The sequence below is a fragment of the Stegostoma tigrinum genome, chromosome 3 (genome assembly GCF_030684315.1).
Source record: "Stegostoma tigrinum isolate sSteTig4 chromosome 3, sSteTig4.hap1, whole genome shotgun sequence".
NCBI lineage: Eukaryota > Metazoa > Chordata > Chondrichthyes > Orectolobiformes > Stegostomatidae > Stegostoma > Stegostoma tigrinum.
This window is the reverse complement of record NC_081356.1, coordinates 93,261,154-93,271,771: the sequence shown is the minus strand read 5'-3', so window position 1 is coordinate 93,271,771 and position 10,618 is coordinate 93,261,154. Positions and strand designations below refer to the sequence as shown.

General features: G+C 43.7%; 1 protein-coding gene across 1 annotated transcript in view; it reads right to left on the bottom strand.

The window, feature by feature from the left end:
• Positions 1-7,492, bottom strand: part of cetn3 (centrin 3) — a 75,653-nt gene extending 68,161 nt beyond the window's left edge. The window contains exon 1 of the mRNA XM_048526080.2: positions 7,397-7,492. Coding sequence (XP_048382037.1) covers positions 7,397-7,413 — 17 coding nt within the window. The 5' untranslated portion in view covers positions 7,414-7,492. The remainder of the gene's footprint in view (positions 1-7,396) is intronic.
• Between the last annotated feature and the right edge of the window lie 3,126 nt (positions 7,493-10,618).

Genomic DNA, 10,618 nt, shown 5'->3' with positions numbered 1-10,618 from the left:
TCAATATTAACTCTATGACACACTCCATTTGTTTAACCTTAGTTTGCTGTCTAAACAGGATTGAAGGAAGGGAGTACTTTCATCTGATGTACTGTTCACAGTTAACCAAGCATTAGCAGGAGCACATCTTGAATATTGTGCAGTTTTGATCTGCTTATTTAAACTAAGATTGAAGGCAGTTCAGAGGTCTACCAGATCAATACCTGCAATGAGTGGATTGTCTTGTAGGCTGGACAGGCTGTACTTGTTTCTACTTAAGTTTAGAAGAGTGAGAGGTGACCTGAGTGAAATGTCAAAGAATCCAAATTGTGTTGAATATATAAATTGTGTGGAGAAAGATATTTCCTCGTGAGCAAAACCAGAACTAGGTGGTACTTAAGGCACAAATAAGGAAGCATTTTCCTCTACTTAGAGAGAGCTCAGACACTTTGGAATTTTCTACCTCAGAAGGTGGTGAGATTAGAGTCAATGTTTTCTTTTCCTCCAAAGGTCAGAATAGATAGCGCGCTCAAAAGGGGAAACAGTTAGGTCAGTTCCCAAAAGTGCTAAGACTTGTTCATCTATTTCCACTATATCATTCCTTCTCATGAACTGAGTTGAAAATCGCAGAAGTTCTTCGCTTCTACAACGCACTTTGTAATATATACTAACTTGATAATTCACACTGAAAATTCACCTCCCATACAGTTCTAAGCTACTGCCAGTTATGCTGTATCTCATTCGTCGTTGAAAATCTCATTTGTAAATAAATTCGGGCAGTAGTTAACCTGTTCACTTTTTCTTCAAAAAAAAAATCCAGATCTTTCAGCTTCATAAAAAGAATAAACGCATAAAAAGAATAACAAACATTGTCAAAAGTTCAAAGGATACAGATCCTTGCCTAGTCAGCTTCCTGTGATGTAATGAAAGAACACTGGGCACCATACATCCCTGAATTAAATTTGATCACGAATGGATGTGACAAACTACAATCACAGTTCATTGGCTAGAAAATAGCCTGTATTTTGTGGCTCCCAAACTAGGTTCAGACAATTAATATCACAGCACCATAGAAATTATGTTCCTTGAAAGTAGGAGCATCCACAAATTCATTTACTAAATTTAATAATAACATTAGAAATTCATTACCCATTACCATGTAAAATTAATGAATTCACTGGTTACTTTTTCATCCTTCATCTTGTTTTAAAAGACAAGACGAAGTAGTAGGCGAGCGACTTCCATGTTTTAAATCAATATGCTGTTTGACTTGCAATGGAACTTGGAGTTGAAGATTGCATGCACTTGCTTCCTTTGGCCTTCCTGAATCCTCTCAACACAAATTTCTACCACTACTGATCTACTCAACAACACTACTACCTCAATCCTAGAAAACCTGATTCCCACAAAAGCTATTTCATGCATACACAAACTGGCCATCCCTGCTAATACCGATAAAAACCAAAAGAACCGTGCATGCTGTAAATCAAGAACAGGGTTCTGAGAAAGGGTCACCGGACCCGTTAACTCTGTTTTCTCCTTCACAGATGCTGCCAGACCTGCTAAGCTTTTTCAGCAACTTTGTTTTTGTTCCTGCTAATACAGGCCTCATTTCCACACGCTGAAGTTGAAGGGGCACAGCCTGAAACAGAATAGGTAATCAGTTGATTTAGGCATTTACTGCCAGATCACAAAGTACTCAAGTACCACTCATATCTGAAATTGCTGACTTTTCCAGGGTAATTCTGGAATGCTTATTTTTATTTCCTTTCTTCCAATGGAAGGCCTCGTCACACAATTCCAATGACAAAAAAGTGCTAATTCATGGATTTTTTTTGTTTAAATCTGTGTGATGAAGACCTTCCAATCAGCTGTCGGTCACATTGCTTCCTTCCACAATTCATGAGGAAACCAAATTGTTGCAAGCTCTCTGCTCTAGTTCTGAACTTGTTCCTTTCTCTAGGTATCCCTATTATTGTCCACCAGCCTCATATCATGAGACCCACTTCCTGTTCTTTCCATTTTTATTCATTCTAAACTGCTGCTGACAAATCCCCTTCTTGGCCCCCACATCAATGACATTGTTAAACAGTTCTCTGCTCAGATTTGCCTCTCTCCTCCTAATCTGTGATCACCTTCCCTTTCGTTAAGAGGAGTAAGATCTTTGAGTCTTTAAAATTGCCCAATCTCCAACCTACCTTTCTTGCGTCTTTGTGACCTCCCAGATTCATGCCCATTTTTTACTCAGTTCAAACCTCTCCAAAAGAGGTTTCCTAATTTACCAAAGTCACAAATGATATCTATCGAACTGGCAAAGGCAGAGTGAGATTCAACACCACTTTGTGGTAAAGAATTCCAAAGATTCACATTCCTCAAAGTAAATGAAAGTCACCACATCTGGTCCATCACTAATTCTACAAATATGTATCATGACCTAGTTCAGTTTCTTGACCCCAACCCCACATCTCCTCCACAGCCTTGGACGTTATTTTTAACCAAATAATGGTCAAATGCCCTCTTGAATGCCTCAATTGAGTCTGCCTCCATCACAGTTCCGGGTGGTGGACTCTGTACCTTAACTACGCACAGAGTGAAAAAGATTACATTTCTTATATCACATTTGTCCTTTAGCATATCATAGGATCCCCCTCGTTCTCACACACCACCCCACCAACCTCCGGATACAACGCACCATCCTCCGACACTTCCGCCATCTACAATTCAACCCCACCACCCAAGACATTTTTCCATCCCCACCCTTGTCTGCTTTCTGGAGAGACCACTCTCTCCATGACTCCCTTGTTCACTCCACACTGCCCTCCAACCCCACCACACCCGGCACCTTCCCCTGCAACCAAAGGAAATGCTACACTTGCCCCCACACCTCCTCCCTCACCCCTATCCCAGGCCCCAAGATGACTTTCCATATTAAGCAGAGGTTCACCTGCACATCTGCCAATGTGGTATACTGCATCCATTGTACCCGGTGTGGCTTCCTCTACATTGGGGAAACCAAGCGGAGGCTTGGGGACCGCTTTGCAGAACACCTCCGCTCGGTTCGCAATAAACAACTGCACCTCCCAGTCGCAAACCATTTCCACTCCCCCCTCCCATTCTTTAGATGACATGTCCATCATGGGCCTCCTGCAGTGCCACAATGATGCCACCCGAAGGTTGCAGGAACAGCAACTCATATTCTGCTTGGGAACCCTGCAGCCCAATGGTATCAATGTGGACTTCACCAGCTTCAAAATCTCCCCTTCCCCCACCGCATCCCAAAACCAGCCCGGTTCGTCCCCTCCCCCCACTGCACCACACAACCAGCCCAGCTCTTCCCCCCCACCCACTGCATCCCAAAACCAGTCCAGCCTGTCTCTGCCTCCCTACCCCGTTCTTCCTCTCACCCATCCCTTTCTCCCACCCCAAGCCGCACCTCCATCTCCTACCTACTAACCTCATCCCACCTCCTTGACCTGTCCGTCTTCCCTGGGCTGACCTATCCCCTCCCTACCTCCCCACCTCCTCACCTATACTCTCCTCTCCACCTATCTTCTTTTCTCTCCATCTTCGGTCCGCCTCCCCCTCTCTCCCTATTTATTCCAGAACCCTCACCCCATCCCACTCTCTGATGAAGGGTCTAGGCACGAAACGTCAGCTTTTGTGCTCCTGAGATGCTGCTGGGCCTGCTGTGTTCATCCAGCCTCACATTTTATTATCACTTTAAATCTAAGTTCTATCACTGTTTGTCCTTTTACAAGCAGGAAGAGTTTCTCCTAATAAACTCTATCTAGCTCACTCAATTTTGAAATCCTTTACCATATCTCCTCTTGGCCTTATCTCAAACAAAAGTCCAAACTTTTTAAGTCCGTCCTCATTTCAAAACATTTTTTGTAAATTCTTTCTGCGCTCTCTTCATTGTGTTTGCATCCATCCTACACAGTGGTACCCAGAATTGTACACAAAACTCCAGCTGAGATCTAACAAATGTCTTAAACAAGTTTAACATCACTTCCTTGGTTTTATACTCTACACCCAAATAAAGCAAACAATACTACGTGCTTTAATTACTGTTCTCTTCTCTTTTCCTGTCACCTTCATTGATCTCCACACCCAAGTCCCTCTGCTCCTTTGCATCACCTTTTCTTTAAATTGTCTTTTAATATTCTTCCTCACAAAATACACCACCTCACATTTCTCTGCATTGAACATCATCTACTAACTGTCTTTCAACTCCAACATATTAATGTCCATTTGCCTACATTGTCCTCCACTTAGTTTTCAACTGATGTGACATGTACATACTCAAACTGACACTTGCACACCAAGATCCACAGGGAACTCCATTACAACCCTTCCTCCGGCCCAAAAAATATCTATTGACCATTATTCGCTTTCCTATCACTCTTGCAATTTTGTATGTACATTGCTAAACCCTTTTATTCTATTACCTGGGTAAGGATATCAAAAAACTGTATCCAGTACTTCAGTGCTGTCGAACCAAACTTCTCTAAATTTGAAGAAAGACTTCACTACTCCTGTAGCTAAATGGTTTGCAATAAAAGCTAGCATTCTGTTAGATGTCTAATAGCTTGTTGCACCTGACTGTTAACTTTCAATGAGTTATCAAGAAGGACACCTTGGTCCCTTTGTACATCTATACATTCCAAGTGGTTTCCATTTGAAAATATTCCACACATCTGTTTCTTCTACCAAAGTAGGTAACTTCTTTACTTTTGCCCACATTATATCCCATCTGCCGTGTTCTTGCTCACTCACTGAGCCTTGTCTAAATCCCACTAAGCAACATTTTATCTTCCTTACAAAACATGTTCTCATTTAGCTTTGTATCAAATCATAATTTGGAAATACAGTTTTAAAATAGTGATGACGAAGGATAGAGCGGATCTAAGTTAAAGTTCTAAATTGAAGGAAGGCCAATTTTGACAGTATAAGGCAAGAACTTTCAAATGTTGGTTGGGTGTGGATGTTTGCAGGTAAAGGGATGGCTGGAAAATAGGAAGCTTTCAAAAATGAGATAGCGAGGGTCCAAGAGAGAATCTGTTAGGGTGAAGGGCAAGCTTGATCGGTGTAGAGAATGCTGGATGACTGGAGAAATTGAGGTTTTGATCAGGAAAAAGGAGGCATATGTCAGGTATAGACATGGAGTGAATCCTTAGAGTATAAAGTCAGTAGAGTATACTTAATGAGGAAAATCAGGAGGGCAAAAAGGAGACTTGAGATAGCTTTGATAAATAGATTAAGGAGAATCTGAAGCAATTTTATAAATACATTAAGGACGAAAGATTAACTAGGGAGAGAACAGGGCTCCTTTTGATTAGCAAGGCCACTTAAGTGTGGAACCGCAGGAAATGGGGGAGATACTAAATGAGGATTTCACATCAGTAGTTATTGCAGAGAAGCATATGGAAGATAGGCAACATAGGGAAATAAACAGTGACATCATGAAAAATGTCCAAAATACAGAGGTGGTGATGCTGAATGTCTTAACATGCACAAAGTGAATAAATCCCCAGGACACGGGACAATCAACATAGCTTTGTGCTTGGGAAATCATGTCTCGCTGACTTGAATGAGTTATTTGAAGAAGTAACAAAGAAGATCAACGAGGGCAGAGCAATGGACATGATTTATTTGAACTTCAGCAAGGTGTTCAACACGGTTCCTCATGGTAAGCTGGTTAGCACGGATAGATCAAATGGAATACAGTGAGAACTAGCCACTTGGATACAAAACTGGCTCAAAAGGTACAAGACAGAGGGTAGTGGTGGAGGTCTGTAACCAGTGGTGTACCACAAGGATCAGTGCTGGGTGCACTGTTTTTTGTTATTTATATAAATGATTTGGATGTAAACATGGGAGCAATGATTTGTAAGCCTGCAGATGACACCAAAATTGGAGGTGTAGTGGAAAGCAAAGAAGGTTACTTTAGAGTACAACAGGATCCTGATCAGAGCGGCCAAAGGGCCGAATAGTGAAAGATGGAGTTTAATTTAGATAAATGTGAGGTACTGCATTTTCCCTGGAGTGACGAAGGCTGACGGATGACCTTAGAGACATTTATAAAACCATAAGGGGCAGTGACAGGTTAAATAAATAAAGATCTTTTCCCAGGGTAGGGGGGTCCAAAACTGGAGGGCATAGATTTAAGGTGAGAGAGGAAAGATTTAAAGAGGACCTAAGGGGCAACCTTTGCATGCAGAAGACACTGCCGGTATGGAATGAGTTGCCAGAGGAAGTGGTGGAGACTGGTACAATTACAACATTTAATAGACATCTGGATGTGTATATGAATAAAAAGGGTTTAGTAGGATGTGGGCCAAATGCTGGCAAATGGGATTAAATTAATTTAGGATATCTGGTCAGCATGGACGAGTTGGACCCAAGGATCTGATTCCGTGCTGTACACCTCTACGACTCAGACTCTAAGTCATTGATACGCCACACACATAAATATTGTGAACAGCTACGGCCTAAGTATTGGTCCTTGTGTTACTCCACCAGTTACAGCCAACCAGCCTACTACAAAAATAGTCAAATCAGAAAAACAAAAATCACAAAACAGAAAGACTGGTTGGCAAGTCAACTGATTGGGGTCTCGGCCCGAAACGTCAGCCTTCCTGCTCCTCTGATGTTGCTTGGCCTGCTGCGTTCATCCAGCTCTGCACCTTGTTATCTCAGATTGTCCAGCATCTGCAGTTCCTGCTATCTCTGATTGAACAGATGTTGCCATGGAGAATGCAGCAGGGGTACTGCAAGCTCCCAGCTAATTCAAAAACTCACAACGCTTGGGTATTCTTCTTTTATTGGCAAACAGAAGGGTCCCTGCACGGGTGTATGTCACCTCCAGCAACTGAAGATCCACAACTAATGATCCTAAAGCGGTGGCTGATGTGACTTGTATCGAGTTAACCGATAAATTCCAGAACATCGTCGGGCACTGAGGCTACACATGCCAGATACTGGCTAATCAAATGAAAAACAGCAGCGACAATACTCACACACGGTTAGATGGCACTGTGCAGCACAATCCTAACTACTAAACCAAGCAGTAGCGTAACTGAGGCCGAATACAAAGGCACTTGATGCCGATGGAAGTGTTGAGAGACTACGGGTAATTCAGGCGTTTAAAAGGACAAGCCGTTGTGTAGGAAACTGTCAACGGCGGTGTTAGCGTTCGGCCTCCTCACCACAGGGCAGTGATAGAAACTGCCCACTGGCGACATAGAGGCCGCATATTTGACATAAACTGTACAAAAAAAAGAGAAATCAAAGAGGACGCCGTTTTGGGATCACTGACCTCCCAACCCCAACCCCAACCCCACCAAGAAGGCGGGGGGGAAATCAGGGTTTTTGTTTTTCAAGGCTCTCCGTTCAATGACACCAAGCAGCGACCTACCTCAGCGGGAAACTCATCGCAGCCGTAACAGAGCCCGACTGCACTCAACGAAACCTGGAGGACGTACCAGCGCCAAGACCCACCTTCCGACTCTCCTCTGTGCCCATTCGGCAGAATCGGGCATCACCAGCTCCGCTTACGATAGGACAACCTGCAAACCACATCCTCCAATTGGGTAAGAGAGGTGTCAATAATGTGATGTTCGCCAACCGTCAATGGAAGCTCGCTGAGCGCGGTTACACATCAGAGGCCGTGGGCGGGGTTCGTGGCGCAGAGAGTTTTGCTGGGAGGTGCGGAGGCCATAGGTAATCATTCCAGACAGACTACAGACAACTGTTCTCACAGTATATAAAATACTTTGCAAAAACTGGCAGTCAGAATTCAAAAGTGGTGTTGATTGTATCAGAGTGCATACTAAACTGTGCATCAACCCACCGAATTCAACTCGAAGGTCAAAACTGGGAAGGATCATAAACCAGTAAAGGCATCGGAATTTACTGTGGAGAAAGACATGGCAGCTTGGGAACTCCGGAAAATAAATAGGAATATCTTGAAAAGAGTCCACGTTACAAAAGAGGTGGTGCTGGAGTTATTAAAATACATAAGGTAGATAAATTCCCGGGACCTGACCAAGTGTATTCCAGGATGTTGTGCGCAACTTCGAAGATAGGAGCAGGAGGCGGCAATTCAGCCCTTCATGCCTGCTCTGCCATTCATCACACATAGCTAATCATCTAACTCAATAGCCTAATCCTGCTTTCTCCCCATAACTTTTGATCCCATTTGCCCCAAGTGCTATATTATCTAGCCACCTCTTGAATACATTTAATGTTTTGGCATCAACTACTTCCTGTGGTGATGAATTCTACAGGATCACCAACTCTCCGGGTGAAGAAATGTTCCATCTCCGTCCTAAATGGTATATTGTAAATCCTTAGACTCGGACCATTGACACACCCAGACTCAGGGCGCACCCATCATCGGGATCATCTTCCCTGCATCTACAGACTGGACCTGTTAGAATTTTATTAGTTTCTATAGGATCCCCCCTCATTTGTCTGATCTCCAGCAAAAACCATCCTATTCTAGTCAATCTCTCCTCATACGTCAGTCCCATCATCCCTGAAATCAGCCTGGTACAAAACTTCACTGCACCGTCTCGAGATCAAAAGCATACTTCTTCAGAAAAGGAGACCAAAATGGCACACAATATTCTAGGTGCAGCCTCACCAAGGCTCTGTATAACTGCCACAACACATCACTGCTCCTGTACTCAAAACATCTTGCAATGAAGGCCAACATACTATTTACCTTCTTTACTGCCTGCTGCACCTGCATGCTTAACATCAGTGGCTGGCACACAAGGACACCCAGGTCCTGCTGCACACTCCCCTGTCCCAATTTACAGCCATTCATGTAGTAATCTGCTTGTTTGTTTTTGCTTCCGAAGTGAATAACCTTACATTTATCCAAATTATACTATAAATGCCTTTGATTTGCCCATTCACCCAACATGTCCGACCATGCTGAAGGCATCTACATCATTGTTACAGTTCACCCTCCCATCAAACTTGGTATCATAAGAAAACTTTGAGATGTTACATTTTGTTCCCTCATCAAAATCATTTAATATATTGTGAATAGCTGGGGTCCCAGCACCACTCCCTATGGTATCCCACTAGTTACTGCCTGCCAATTTGAAAAGGGCCCATTAATCCCTACTCTTTGTTTTTTCTCTGCCAAACAATTTTCTATCCATCTCAATATACTTTCCCCCATCCCATGCACTTTAATCTTGCACAATAATCTCTTATGTGGGACTTCTGTCAAACACTTTCTGAAAGTTCAAATATACCACATCACCTAGCTCCCCCTTGTCAACTCTACTAGTTACATCTTCATAGAATTTCAACAGATTTATCAAGCATGATTTCTCCTTCATAAATCCATGCATTCCCTGTCTGATCCTGCCACTGCTTTCTAAATGCCCCATTATAAAGTCCTTGATAATGGATTTGAGAATTTTCTCGACTACCAACATTAGGCTTACTGGTCTATAATTCCCTGTTTTCTCTCTCCCTCCCTTTTTGAATCTTGGTGTGACATTATCTACCCTCCAATCTGCAGGGACTATTCCAGAGTCTATAGAATCCTGGAAGACGACCACAAATGCTTCCACTACTTTTCGGAGCTAGGGAAGAAATTATGGGCCCCCTAGCAGAGGTATTTACATCACCTATAGTCATAGGTGAGGTGCCATTATTTAGGAAAGTCTGCAGGAAAAGGCAGGGAACTACAGTCAGGTGAGTGTACCAATGGTGGTTAGGTTGTTGGAGGGGATTCTGAGAGACAGGACCTTCAGGCATTTGGAAAGGCAAGTACTGATTAGGGGTAACAAAGTGTGAAGCTGGATGAACACAGCAGACCAAGCAGCATCTCAGGAGCACAAAAGCTGACGTTTCCGGCCTAGACCCTTCATCAGAGAGGGGGATGGGGAGAGGGTTCTGAAATAAATAGGGAGAGAGGAGAGGCAGACCGAAGATGGAGAGAAAAGAAGATAGGTGGAGAAGAGAGTATGGGTGGGGAGGTAGGGAGGGGATAGATCAGTCCAGGGAGGACGGACAGGTCAAGGAGGCGGGATGAGGTTAGTAGGTAGGGAATAGAGGTGCAACTTGAGGTGGGAGGAGGGGATAGATGAGAGGAAGAACAGGTTAGGGAGGCGGGTACAAGCTGGGCTGGTTTTGGGATGCAGTGGGGGGAGGGGAGATTTTGAAGCTTGTGAAGTCCACATTGATACCATCGGGCTGCAGGGTTCCTAAGCGGAACGTGAGTTGCTGTTTCTGCAACCTTCGGGTGGCATCATTGTGGCACTGCAGGAGGCCCATGATGGACATGTCATCTAAGGAATGGTGGGGGGGGGGTAGTTAAAATTGTTCGCGACTGGGAGGCGCAGTTGTTTATTGCGAACCGAGCGTAGGTGTTCTGCAAAGCCGACCCAAGCCTCCGCTTGGTTTCCCCAATGTAGAGGAAGCCACACCGGGTATCACTGATTAAGGGTAGTCAGCATGACTTTATGCATGGAAAAACATGTCTCACAAAGTTGATTGAGTGTTTTTTTTGAAGAGGTGACCAAGAAGACAGATGAATGCATAGCAGTACACATTGTCTACATAGACTTTAGCAAAGCCTTCAACAAGGCCTGGGCATGGTAGACTGCTTAAT